Source organism: Furipterus horrens, unplaced genomic scaffold, assembly GCF_987537825.1.
Source record: "Furipterus horrens unplaced genomic scaffold, mFurHor1.1.pri manual_scaffold_10, whole genome shotgun sequence".
In the NCBI taxonomy this organism is placed as follows: Eukaryota; Metazoa; Chordata; class Mammalia; order Chiroptera; family Furipteridae; genus Furipterus; species Furipterus horrens.
This window is the reverse complement of record NW_028327180.1, coordinates 63,118,953-63,133,548: the sequence shown is the minus strand read 5'-3', so window position 1 is coordinate 63,133,548 and position 14,596 is coordinate 63,118,953. Positions and strand designations below refer to the sequence as shown.

Here is a 14,596-nt window from a genome sequence, read left to right as displayed (position 1 = left end):
GCAGTTAATTTAGATGCTGGGAATACACCAGTTAGCAAAACCAAAAAAAATAATACTCCGCTTGCATGAAGCTTTCACTCTAGTGGATCTATCTGAAAATAACCACCAACATCACAGTGACAATAAAACAAATGAGACATTACAGTGAGGACAAGATGTTCGCTATCACCATTATTGCATTGTTTTGAATTTCTAGTTAGTCAATATTCAAGTAAAACAAACAGAAGATCCGACTTCCGGCCAAGATGGAGGCCTAGACTGACACACTCTGTCTCCCTCCACAACTAAGAAGGACTACAACTACTGCAAAACGAGAAATAACCAGAAGTTCCAGAAATTAAAGCTACATGGAAGTCCAGTGTATGAAGTCATAAACAAGTGGTGCTCATCCGGATGAGAAGAGGGGTGAAGCCGTGGCTGAAAGATCTAGCTGTGCTGGAAGCAGCAGCTGCTGCAACAAGCAGTGGGACCCGGTAAGCAGACACCTCTATTTGGGGGGAGGAGAGAAGCGCCTGGGGACCACCCCTGGCTGCAGACCAGACCTGTGGGCTTGCAATTCCAACGGGGAAGGCAGACCCCCATTCTCTCGGACTGTGAGGCCCAGAAGGTGTGGGGATGGAGGAAGAGGATTCTGGTCTCTCACCTGAGAGTAACAGCAGGGATCCATCTTTGACCCCTGCCCCCATGCAAAGTGCCACAGTGTGGTAATAAAGATCGCCAGGTTGTGATGAGTACACAGGGCTCCACCCAATATAGCATAGGAGGTATGACAGTGCCCTGCCCAAGAAGGAAAGATAAACAAAATAGTCAGAATGGCAGAATTAATGATTGAAATACCAATCACGCAGCTAACCAAAAAGCAAATAAGGGACCTGACCGATGAACAAATAAGAATCTTTCTGAGGCTCAGTTCAGAGCTATATTCATAAGGCAGTTTACAGACCTAACAGCAGGTCTTAATCAAGACAGGATAGGAATGAAGGCTAGTCCTGCTGAAATGAACAAAAATACATACAAGACAAGTGGTGAGGAAGGGAAAGCCATGGATCAAATCAACAAATCAGAACACAGGGAGGGAACAAACAGTGAACCAGTGCAGAAAGAGGAAACAAAAAGTGAGGAATATGAGGAGAGGCTCACAAACCTCTGGGACAGCTATAAGTGAACAAACATTCGAATTATTGGATTGCCAGAGGGTGAAGAAGAACTAGAAATTGAAAAACGATATGAAAAAATAATGAAGCAGAACTTCCCTAACTCGGGGAAGGAAATGGACTTACAGGTCCAGGAAGCACAGAGAGTTTCAGATAAACTGGACCCAGGGAAAACCACACCAAGACACATTATAATCAAAATGTCAAACATTAAAGAGAGAATGTTAAAAGCAGCAAGAGAGAAGAGAAGAATTATGTACAAAGGGGTCCCAGTTAGACTATCAGTGGATTTCTCAAAGCAGACTTTACAAGCAAGAAGGGACTGGCAAGAAATATTCAAAGTAACGAAAATCAAAAACCGACAACCTAGATTACTCTATTCAGCGAAGCTGTCATTCAGAATAGGAGGGCAGAGAAACTGCTTCAAGGACAAGGTAAAACTGAAGATGTTTGTTAGATCCAAACCACTGTTATATGAGATGTTAAAGGGACTGGTTTAGAAGAAGGAGGATCAAAACTATGAACATTAAAACGAAAACTGTATCACAACAGCCAACAACAGAAGCTAGGGAATTGAAACAAAGGCAAACTAAGTAGGCAACGAGAGTGGAAAAAGAATTATAGGTATGGGGAACATATTGGGGGGGAGGTCAGTGGGGAGGGAGAAAGGGGAAAAGGGAGGGAGATGATGCAGGAATTAAGTAGTAGGAGGGAGTGGAGGAGATAGGAAGATGTTGAGGAGAACTATATGCACAACCAATGGACATGGACTAAGTGGGGGGGCAACTGGGGGGAGCGGGGCCACCACGTGGAGGGGAGCAGAGGGAGGAGAAATTGGGACAACTATAACGGCATAATCAGTTAAAAAAAAAAAAAGAAACAGAAGATCCATATACTGAAAAAAATAAATAAATCACTGAGTTTCAGATGACACAAATACCTAAAAAATCCAAAAGCATACACTATAAAATATGTTAAAAAATAAAAAAAGGTTTACATTAAGGTATCTGGTTAAAATCAAATATGTGTGTGTGTGTGTGTGGTGTGAAGAGTTTTCCCCAAAAAGTCATTAAAAACAGATAAAGAAACAAACAAAAAAACCCACACACAGAGGCACTACAGTGAGGAATCTGGTCACTATCTTTTCTATGATTTTATTGTATAGATTTTTATCATAAACCTTCACCTTTTCCACATATTCATTTTTAAAGACTTAAAGGGATGTACATTTGAAAAACAAATCTACTAAGAGAAAAGATTCCTGCTGTGGAAAAATACATGTCTTTGAATTATTATCAGACCATGGAAAAAGAAATTAGCTCAGAATAAATCCTGTTTTACCTCTATGTTCCAGTTATGCTGTTCCAAGGTATGACGACATTGATCCATAGATTCTATGCCAGTCAGATCCTGAAAAGGATAAAAACAAAAAGTTACTGAGGGAAAAACCAACAGTACATTTGTAGATATTTTTCTCCCTAATAGAATACTTATGAAAATGTCTAAGAAAAAGACACTGAAAAGTGTAGCTGGTGAAGTGTGGTAAAACTTCACTATTCAGAATTTATCCATTCAATTTCAAGAGATTACATCCACATAACAAAAAAAATGAAAATTCCTTGTCTTTCAAAACATATTAAAATTAATATTCTCCTCTCAAATTCATATTAAAAAAATTAATTTCTTTAACCTCAGGTCCAGCAAAATATCCTTCAATGCTAAGCACCTATTGGGTTTATAATACATAATCATATAATGCAGGCTTCCTGCAAAATAAGAGTGACTTGAATTAACTTGCATTGTTTTACCTACTAGAATATAATTTAGCTTACAATACAAACTGCATACAACTTTTTATTAGAAAGAATAATTCAGATGTTTTCCTACAATAAGTATTTTCTCCACTTCCTTCTCCTTGGACTGTTCTCAGGTTTCCCTTTGTCTCTGACCAAAGTTCCTTCTCTGGCTCCTCCTCTTCCTGCATCCCAGTCATAGAAAGTTCTCTAAGGTTGTGTCCTTGGTTTTTGGCTCCATATACCCCTCTCCCTGGCAATCTCATTTAATCCTCAGCCTTTAACCACCCTTTCTGCTCAGATGACTCCTAACTTAATGCCTGGACCCACCGTCTTTTCTGAAGTTTAGAAGCACTTTTCCAGTAGCCTATTCAATATTTCCACCAAATGTGGCATCAGTACCTCACATGTATCATTAAAACCACTATGTGTGGTAACACACAACCACCCTCCCAAATATATAGGCTAGGATGACATGTGGAATCTCAGCCTCATCTTTTGAGTTCTATCCCTTGAACTCCACACTTCCTCAGTTATCAAGTTGGGACAGTTTTCTGCAGTACATCTGTAACCTCATTTTCATTCCCACAGCCACAATCTTTTAAACAAAATTTTAAAAAATAATTATTTTATTTTATTTGTTTTTAGAGAGAGGGAAAAGGAGAAAGAGATGGAGAGAAACATAAATGTGTTGTTGCCTCTCACATGCCCCCAACTGGGGACCTGGCGTGCAACCTAGGCATGTGCCCTGACTGGGAATTGGACCAGCGACACTTGGTTCGCAGGCCGACGCTCAATCCACTGGGCCACACCAGCCAGGGCTAAAATTTTTATTTATTTATTTTTAGAAAGAGGAGAAAGGAGAAAGAGAGGAAAAGATCAACGAGCAAGACATACATCTATAAGTTGCCTCTCGCACGCCCCCAACTGGGGACCTGGCCCGCAACCCAGGCATGTGCCCTGACTGGGAATCAAACCGGCGACCTTTCAGTTCATAGGCTGGTACTCAATCCACTGAGCCACACCAGCCAGCACAAGCCAGCATCTTTAATCCAACTTTTGTAAGACCTCAAGTGAATTGTCAAAATAATTAATTTCTCTTCATCCTTCTAACTCTTCCTCCTATTTGTTTTTTTTTTGTGTGTGCAAGTCCTCTGCCCAAAACTTCTCAGTTGAATGAATAATAAATTCCAAAATCCTTAGGTTGACATTCAAGTGTTCCTACAATGTGGTCCCAATCTAGCTTTCTAGATTATGTATTTTCTCACTAGTTCCCTTTAGATGTCCAATCTAACAGTTCACGCTGATGTCTAAATGACCAGAATTTCCATAGAGCTAAATCCTTGCCTCCCTTCAAGGTCTATTGCTATTGTCTATTCCTTAGAGTCCAAGTGACTTAGAGATGAATACTCTAATAGTCTCCATCCTCAAGAATTCCTCTTAACAACCAGGAAGCAACAGGAGAAAGAAATTGATCTCAACTTGACAAGATTTCAACATGCACCGAGGAGTCAGTAGACTGAGGTTTTTGCCTGTGACCATGGACCAGACATGTTAACCTCTGGATTTTAGCTTCCCTTACATGCAACGTGAGGAATTTAATTTGGACTGGATATCCTTTCCAGAGCTTAAAAGAATAAAACAAAAAACTGAGGTTTCAATTCCTTAGGTATGCAATTGTTTATTTTTTAAAATCACACCAGAGCTAATAAACTTGGCTAATAATTTTTTGTTGTTGTTTAAAATGTTATAAAAATTTCATACTGAAATTGCAAAGTTCTGTTAAGAACCCTCAAGCCATGGCTGGTGTGGCTCAGTGGACTGAATGTCAGCCTGTGAACCGGAAGGTTGCCCGTTTGATTCCCAGTCAGGGCATATGCCTGGGTTGTGGGCCAGGTTGCCAGCTGGGGCTGTGCAAAAGGCAGCCACACATTGATGTTTCTCTCTCTTTCTTCCCTTCTCTCTAAAAATAAATAAATAAAATCTTTAAAAAAAAAAAGAACCCTCAAGCTCTGTTAAGAGAACCACTAGCTTTGCTAGCTCTGACAGTCCAGGCCTCTTACTAGTTTGGTTGTTGCCTCTGGCTTGCAATGGGCTCCCCCTAACTTCCATTTCCTTTCAGCCCACTGCAGAGGACTGGATGTCTGAACACTCTTTAAGAACTGGACTCTACTTTTACCTTCTCAGAGTGTGAATAAGCATTCTGTCTTTAAATACCAAAATCGTTTTCTACCTTTCTTATGCACCTATTATTTTCTACCTTCTACTAAGATTGTTAGCCTCATTCTGCTGCCTTCCCAGACAGAGGACACAGGCTCCTGGAGAGCAGTGTCTGTGCCTTGTCCACATAATGCTCCCCAGAACCTGGCACACAGTAAGGGCTTAAAAAGTTGCACAAAAAGTTAGTCCAAGTTAAATATACTTTTCTGTACAAGCCTCAAATGTTGTAGCTATAAACTGAAATCCTCAAGGCATTCTCACCAAATCTCATTGTATTTAATACCATGACTAATGCTAAGCTGGTTCTTAAAAACAAATTTCACACACACACACACACACACACACACACACACACACACTCTCTCTCCCTCTCTCTCTCTCTCTCTCTCTCTCTCTCTCTCTCTCTCTCTCTCTCTCTCTCTCACTCTCTCTCTGCTAATAGCCAAAGCAATCCTGAGAAAACAGAACGAAGACAGAGCTATCACACTCCCTGACTTCAAATTATGCTACAAAGCATCAATAATCAAAACAACATGGTATTGGCAGAAAAACACACACATAGACCAATGGAACAGAACTGAGAACCCAGAAATAAACCCACATGTATATGGGCAAATAATTTTTGACAAAGGAGCCAAAAAGATGCAATGGGGGAAAAAGCCTCTTCAATAAATGATGCTGGGAAAATTGGAAAGCCACATGCAAAAAAATGAAACTAGATTGCTATTTGTCACCATATACGAAAAATAACTCAAAATGGATCAAAGACCTAAATATAAGACCTGAAATAATAAAATTGGTAAGAAGAAAACATAAGTACTAAACTTATAGACCTTGATCTTAGAGAGGATTTTGTGGATTTGACCTTAAAGGCAAGTGAAGTAAAAGCAAAAATAAATGAATGGATCTATATCAAACTAAAAAGCTTGGGGGGGGGGGGGGGCGCGGACAAATAAAGAGCCGTTAGCAAAACAAAAAGGCAACCAACCTCATGGAAGAAAATGTTTGCAAACAATACCTCCAATAAGGAGTTAATATCCAAAATATATAAAGAACTCATACACCTCAACAACAAAACCCCCCAAACAATCCAATTAAAAAATGGGCAGGGGACCTGAAGAGACACTATTCCCAAGAAAACATACAAATGGCCAACAGATATATGAAAAGATGCTCAATTTTACTAGCTATCAGAGAAACGTAAATCAAAACTACAATGAGATACCATCTCACACCTGTTAGAATGACTATTATCAACAAAAGAGGTAATAACAAGTGTTGGAGAGGCTGTTGAGATAAATTAAAATTAACCCTCATTCACTACTGGTGGGAATATAAACTGGTACAGCCACTATGGAGGTTCCTCAAAAAAATTAAGAATTACCATAATTAACAGTTAACATATGACCCAGCAACCCCTCTTCTGGATATCTACCCCCAAAATTTGAAAACAACTTATTTGCAAAGATATATGCACCCATATGTTCACTGCAGCATTATTCACAGTGGCCAAGACATTGAAACAACCATAGTGTCCTTTGAAAATGGTTGGATAAAGATATGGTGTGTGTGTGTGTGTACACACACACACACACACACACACACAATGGAATCCCACTCAGCACTATGCTGCCATTTGAGACAACATAGATGGATCTTGAGATCATCATGCTAAGCCAAATAAGCCAGAAAGAAAAAGTCAAGAATCATAGGACTTCACCCATATGTGGGATATAAAACTAAAAGTAGCAAATGAACAAACAAGACAAACAAACACTGATAGACAGAGCCCAACCTAATGTGGCTCAGTGGATTGAGCGCCAGCCTGCTAACCGAAGTGTAGCCAGTTCGATTCCCAGTCAGGGCACATGCCTGGGTTGCGTACCAGCTCCCCAGTTGCAAGCGCACAAGAGGCAACCACACATTGATGTTTCTATCCCTCCCTTTCTCCCTCCCTTCCCCTTCTCTAAAAATAAATATAAATCTTTTTTAAAAGTTTATTAAAAAAAAAAAAAACACCTGATAGACACAGACAACAGTATGTTGGTTACCAGAGGGAAGCAGGGGAGTAGGGTGGTAAAGGGTGAAGTGAATCAAATACATGGTGAAGGAAGAATTGCCTTTGGGTGGTGAACACACAATGCAATATACAGAGGATGCATTACAGAGTTGTCTACCTGAAAACCTATATAAATTTATTAATCAATCAGCCCAATAAATGTAATAAAAATGAAAAACATTACAAGTTTACACAATCTTCCTGGAAATCAGTAAGTCAGGGATGGAGCTGGGGAATTAGTGTTTTGTTTTGATTTTAAGCTTCACAGCTAATTTTAATGTACAACCAGGCTGGGAAATCCATGGTATTGTACAATTTTAAGTAGGACCAGAGATTATAAGTCACTTATTTTACAAATAATAATAATAATAATAATAATAATAATAGTTGTAGACATTGTAGGAGAGATCAGGATAACTGCACATCTTCAATATACTGAGATACTTACCTGAATTTGAAAGCAAAACCCTGCTGTAAGCAGTGAATCAGGGTGAGCTGGAAGCCCAAATGGACAAGGCTGCTTTTAGTCATGGCCAAGGACTATTAAAAATATGCACTAGAAATATATCAACAAATATTCATTGACCCAGTATTCTACATATCCAGGATACAGATATAATCCCTGCTCTCATTAAGTTTGTATCCTACTAGAGAGAGACTGACCAAAATAAACCACACACCCAGGAGCAAATAAATGAACAAAATTTTAGGCTAAGAAATTCCTTTGGATCAGGGCCCCAAGGAAGGCCTCTCCAAGGAGAAAACATTTCAGCAGAAATCTAGCTGATGAAAGACAAGAGTCCAGCCACAGGAAAATATACAGGAAGAATATTTTAGACAGGACAAAAATGCAAAGACTCTAGGCAAATGGATATATAACACCATTCATTTGTTAAAACCCACAGAACCTGAGAGCAGAGTGAACTTTAAAGTACATAAATTAAAAAAAGCATTTGGGAACTCATATGACCCCAGGCAGGCTGTTACAAAAGACTAATTATATTACAAACACAAGAAAGAAACTCACTGAAGGCCCGGGGGAAAGGGGGGGTTGCTGACTCAAGAAACTTTGGAAATGAGTGGAGTTGCTAAGACTATAAGCCAAAGGACCTCCACATAAGCACGGTTCTCTAGTTGTAAATTTGTTTCCCATGTGCTAATTTGCAAGCCACTGTAAATATCTATCTATTTACTAGAATTGAACAATTAAACAGATAGTGGGGGCCAGTTTTCTCACTGTGGGAAGTTACAGATAACCAAGGGGAGAAGGCTAGAACAATCCATGTAATAATGGATTAGGGCTGGAGACATCTGAATTAATACGTTTAGCTTAATATAAAAGGTTACATACAAAACTAGTGAGCTTAGTATATGAACACCTCTGTCCTTGCTCTGTTGTTTGAGAGGGCTTATAAAACAACATGCACCCCATAGCAAACCTGTATAATTCCTAGATCTCAGTTTTTAATATCATTGTCCAAAAAAAAGCAGCCAGGTTCCTGGGAGAAGTAGCACGAGGGCAGGAACTATACAAGATGAGAGTGGAGAAGCCTGTAGTGCCAAAAAGTAAGAAAATGCTCAAAAACCCCCACAGTAATAGGGTAGTAATAATAATCCAAAGTACAAAACAAACATCCATGGGTCCATAGTGATATAACTTCATAGTGCAGAGACCTAACAAACACCTCAGCCAAGTGACCCAAGTCAACATTAACAGTGACAAATCATGCTGATGGTAGGTACCCTTCTTCGATAAGATGTAAAAGCATTTACCTCTGAGGTCCTCTTCCCCAAAAACCGTAACCCCAGCCTAATCATGAGAAAAGCATTACACAAATCCCAGCTGAGGGGCATGCTACAAACCCCTGGCCTGTTCTCCTGAATCGAGGTCTTCGGAAAGAAGGTCTAAGAAACTGTCATAACCTGGAGGCCTAAGGAGACTTGACTAACTAAAGAGCAATCTGGTGTCCTGGAACAGAAAGGACACTAGGTAAACACAAAGGAAATCTGAATAAAGTATGAATTTTAGTTAATAATAATGTAATACCGGTTCACTAACTGTGACAAATGCACCAAACTAATAATGTAATATGTCAATAGGAAACAGAGTGCAGGGTCTATGAGAAGTCTGTGTACTGTTTTTATAACTTTTCTGTAAATCTGAATCTATTCTAAAATAACAAGTTTACGTAAAAAGTGAAAACAAAACTTCGAGGGAAGAAACCAGGTTTCTTTGTCTACTTTGTGAGCCCATGCCCTGGCTGGCTGTGCACCCAACTCTGCACTCGTGAAAAAATGCCTCCCTTTGCTGCTCAAAAAAAAAAAAAAAAAAAGCCCTGGCTGGGGTGGCTTGATGGATTGAGCCCCAGCCTCGAACCAAAAGGTCACCAGTTCAATTCCTAGTCAGGGCACATGCCTGGGTTGCAGGCCAGGTCCCCAGTTGGGGACATGGGAGAGGCAACCACACATTGATGTTTCTCTCCCTCTCTTTCCCCCTCACTTCCCCTCTCTCTAAAAACAAATAAATAAAATCTTAAAAAAACAAAAACAAACAAACAAAAAAAAACAACTTTGAGGGAGGGGAGCTACTTCTGAGAGAGAACAAGCTTGGCAAGTTGACCGATGAGGCTGAGCAGCAGGCAAGGAAGAAAACGTCTACTGAGGACAGTGTTTGTCAACCTTAATTGTGTATCAGAACCACCTGAAGGGAATCTACAGCTGTCTAGACCCTCACCCTAAGAAATTTAATCAAATTCTCTGAATATGCAGGGTAGGCATAGGTCATTTTCTCCTAGGGGATGGGGAGCTTCCAGATACTCTAATGTACAGGCAGGACTGAGACTCACTAACCCAGAGCCTTAATTCTAAGTTCAGCATAAGTGTCACAATCATGGCACTTTTTTTTTTTTTTTTTGGTGCACATTTCAGTTTTACTTTATTTTACCTATGTTTTTACTTTATTTTTATCCTTGACACTATTACAGATGTCATGATGAGATTTTTTAAAAAGTCAGTGTGGCTGCTGTGTGAAGAATTAGCAGGAAAGAGAGGAAGACATGAGCAAGGGAACTACACAGAAGTGCAAGGGAAAGAGAATGGTGGTAGAGAAGGATGATAGCAGGGAGGAAGGGAAAGGCGAGGATAGATCTGGGGTGTACTCTAAAAGGAGAGTCAACAGGACCAGATGACAAATTAAATATGTGGGGGCGGAAGAGAAATATGATGATGGACTCATGGGCTTAAGCAAATGGGATGAGAAAAACTGTTGAAATAATTTTGCTTATCTCCGTGAGAAAATTTTATTTCTGGTAAAAGAAAGGATTTTAAAAGATTGTGTGTGTGTGTGTGTGTGTGTGTGCACGAGTGGGAATGGGCTCCCTGACCTTGATGCCAGCCAGCAGGATGTCCAGTGATTCATCAAAGGGTCAAATGAAAAACATACTTAACTCGTTTGGCACTGTCTCAAAAGAGCTGCACTCATTCAATTTGATAGGGCTGTCTACTTAGGTTTTCTTAAATTTTTACGTTTTCTGTTTTTAAACCTAGTATAAGTTAGATAAAGAAAGTTTACATATAACAGAAAGACTGGGGAAAGGGGAGGTTTCCCTGTGGTCCCAAACACTACTGATTGGCCAAAATTTTCATTTGGTTTTTTTCTAAGCTTAGTTGTCTTGAACTTCATTCGAAACAATTTTGTTAAGATTGTATTATGATAGCTGTCCATATCAGCATGCACTAAAATAAACTTACCAAAATTGGTAAATTTTTGTGCAGCCACTTTAATATTGATGGAAGAAAATACACATTTTCAGCACATTAAGCTTTATTATTTCAGGAAAGGTAAAAACACAACAGAAACGCAAAAAAAGATTTGTGCAGTGTGTGGAAAAGATGCTGTGACTGGTTGAAGGTGTCAAAAGAGGTTTGCGAGGTTTCATGCTAGAGATTTCTCGCTGGACAATGCTGCAGTCATGTAGACCAGTTGAAGTTGAGAGAGATCAAATCAAGACATTAATTGAAAACAATCAATGTTATAGATTATTGACGTACTCAAAATACCCATATCAATAAAGTTAATGGTGAGAATGAAAATGTGTCTTTTATTTTATGGAAAAAATTAAATGGACTTTTTGGCCTATCCAATCCAACTGGTTTACATTTTAGTGTATTTCCTTCTCGCTCACCACACTCCAAGAAAAGGATTTAGGGTATGGATTAAACCTTCTTTCCAGACTTCCAGCCAAGATGGAGGGGTAGACAGACATGCTGCGTCTCCATCCACAACTAAGAAGGAATACAACTATCTCAAATCTAGAAACAACCAGAAGTTCCAGAAAATCAAACTACATGGAAGTCCAGCAAACAAATTATAAAGAACAAATACTCATCCAGACAGTGCCACAACATGGTGAAACAGGTCGCCCGTTACTGATGAATCCCTAAGGCTCCGTCCCTTACATCGTAGTAGGAGCAACAGCTCTCCCTGGGACACAGAAGCAAACAAACACAGGAGACTTCTGGCCTAGACTGACACACTCCGTCTCCCTCCACAACTAAGAAGGAATACAACTACCGCAAAACCAGCAATAACCAGAAGTTCCAGAAAATAAATGGAAGTCCAGCGTATGAAGTTGTGAAGAAGTGGTGCTCGTCCAGAGGGTAGGAGAGGCGAAGCAGGGGAGCAGAGTTTAAGCTGTGCTGGCAGCGGCAGCAGGAGCAACCGAGGCAGGACAGTGATAAGCAGACACCCCCATATTTAGGGGGAGGCAAGAAGCGCCTGGGGAGAACCCCTAGCTGCAGACCAGACCTTGCAATTCCAAAGCCAGGGAAGGCAGACCCCCATTGCCTTGGACTGTGAGGCCCGGAGTGGGTGAGGACGGAGGAGTAGGCTCCTGGTCTCTTTGCGGAGAGTGAACGGCAGGAAACCATCTTGGACACCCCGCCCCCCCGCAGAAAATGCCACAGCGTGGTAAGACGGGTAGCCCAACTGTGACGAGTACATGGGGCTCTGCACGCCATAGCATAGGAGGTGTGACAGCCCTGCCCAGAAAGCAAAGGTAAACACAAAATGGTCAGAATGGCACAGACCATGATAGAGATCCCAGTGACACAGCTGACCAGACAGCAAATATCTAATCTAACAAAGCAGCAGATAGGAAATCTTTCTGAGGCTCAGTTCAGAGCTTTGGTTATAAAAATGCTTACAGACCTAACAGCAGATCTTAAACAAGACCGGGAAGGAATGAAGGCTAGTCCTCCTGAAATGAACAAAAACACATACGAAACTTGTGGTGAGGGAAAGAAAATCAGAGATCAAATCAACAAATCGGAACATATAGAAGGAACAAACAGTCAACCAGTGCAGAAAGAGGAAACAAGAATTGAGGAAAATAAGGAGAGGCTCAGAAACTTATCGGACAGATATAAGCAGGCCAACATCTGAATCACAGGGCTGCCAGAAGGTAAAGAAGAACTAGAAATTGAAAAATTATGTGAAGAGATAATAAAGCAGAACTTCCCTAACTTGGGGAAGGAAATAAGACTTACAGGTCCATTTACCTTTGCTTTTTTATGTTTGTGACAAGGCCTTTGTGGGACTCTCCTGGTGTTTTCTGTCCTAGCTTGGGAACCCATCTCTCCACATCACTACAGAGTCAAAGTTTGGGGAGCTTTCTTTATTTTTTCTGAGACTCCTCTCTCCTGGACATGTACAGTTTTGAGCATTCTTAGTATATCAAGTATTCCCTTATACACTGGTTCTTTATAAGCATCTTACTGGTTATATAATATTCCAATTGGCTAAAACAATTTATATATGTTACAATTGCTTCTGATTTTCCCATACTGAAATGTCACTTTGATGAACATTTCTGTTTATAAAATTTCTCTGTATTTAGGATTTTTCCTACTCAGGATCCACTTAAAATTATGAGCCAATAAGTTGGTTCTTGATACACATTGAGAAAATGTACTTCAAAAGACTATTCTAATTTATACTGGATAGGGCTGGTTTCAATGTGACTCAGAAGTTGAATTATGTCTCAATATCCACTCCCACCTCAGTGCCAATGAGTTTTGCAATGCCAGTTTTGTTCAAGAGGAAGATTGCAGTTTTGGCTGGAGATACTGCATTAGCTCTGTTACCAATTTTCCCTCAGCAATAACATATTAACCAGCCAGGGCTAATTCTCTTTTAAAAGGGCATTTCTTCTGAGGAGAGACCCATTTATCTCTATATCCCCAAGACCCAGTGCAGTGCCTTAGCATACCATAGAAAAATGTTTGCCCTGCCGATGTGGTTCAGTCAATAAGAGCACTGGCCTGCAAACCAAAGGGTCACTGGTTCGATTCCCAGTCAGGGCACATGCCTCGGTTATGGGCTGGGTCCCCAGTTGGGGACGCGTGAGAGGCAACCACACATTGATGTTTCGCTCCCTTTCTTTCTCCCTCCCTCCTTCTCTCTCTAAAATTACATAAATAAAATCTTTAAAAAAATGTTTGAATAAATGAATGAGTCCTACCTCACACCAATGAACAAATGTTTGTTTCTTTAACACTCTAGTTTTTAAGCACTGTTCTTCTCATTATCACGCCCTTATTCCTATTTTGTGTCAGGAACTATGCTGGCTGTCTTCACCACCTTTTCCCCAACAATCCTGAGAACATGCTACGATACCCATTATTAATGGAGAATATCGCAACTCTTTAAAAAGAATTTTGTGGAAGACCCCACACCAGTTCAGAAACACACAGGAAGTGCTCAATAAAGGTTAGCTAAAACTGCCATCTTTCTTATCTGGCTTGATCTTCGGAACTCTCCTTTACATTCAGGTCTACTGACACTGAGGTCACTTGAGATCGCACTACACAAAATAGCTGCAATGGACAGAAAGGTGAACTTCGGCACCTCCTCCTTCCTCTAATCTCTCAAGACTAGTGAATCTCTTGTTGGGCACATCCATCCAGGTCTGTCGTACTGAGAAATATCACTTGCTCTAAGATAATCCTTCCCCTCCTCCTTCTCCCCTCAGAGCTAACTCATCTTCCATGAACTGCTCTCCCGAGAGGTTAGGATAATACTGCCTTTAGTTATAGCAATGAACACAAAAGTGTAACTGCTAGCATTAGCAGAAGGGCAGTAGTTATCTTAAGGGCAAAAAAACAGCCTGAATCCTAGTCAATCTCTAACTAGTGAAATGTACAGGGGAGAAATGCAGAAATGTATGACCTTATCTATACCCTCCCCAGTCTTGGTCTGATTGCCTCCTCTGCCAAGTTAGATGACCAGAGGATATCACACCATTTGGCCACCTGCCATTGATCTGTTGCTAGAGTATGATTCAAGGAAGGTGTCACAAATGATAAATGAT

The 14,596-nt window shown here is 40.3% G+C and overlaps 1 protein-coding gene across 2 annotated transcripts in view; it reads right to left on the bottom strand.

Moving 5' to 3' along the window:
• The window catches only part of FAF2 (Fas associated factor family member 2), a 52,961-nt gene that overhangs the window by 27,525 nt on the left and 10,840 nt on the right, over positions 1–14,596 (bottom strand). For both annotated transcript variants that reach the window (XM_090287922.1, XM_090287923.1), the window contains exon 2: positions 2,496–2,564. In XM_090287922.1, the coding sequence (XP_090144048.1) occupies positions 2,496–2,564 (69 nt within the window). The remainder of the gene's footprint in view (positions 1–2,495; positions 2,565–14,596) is intronic.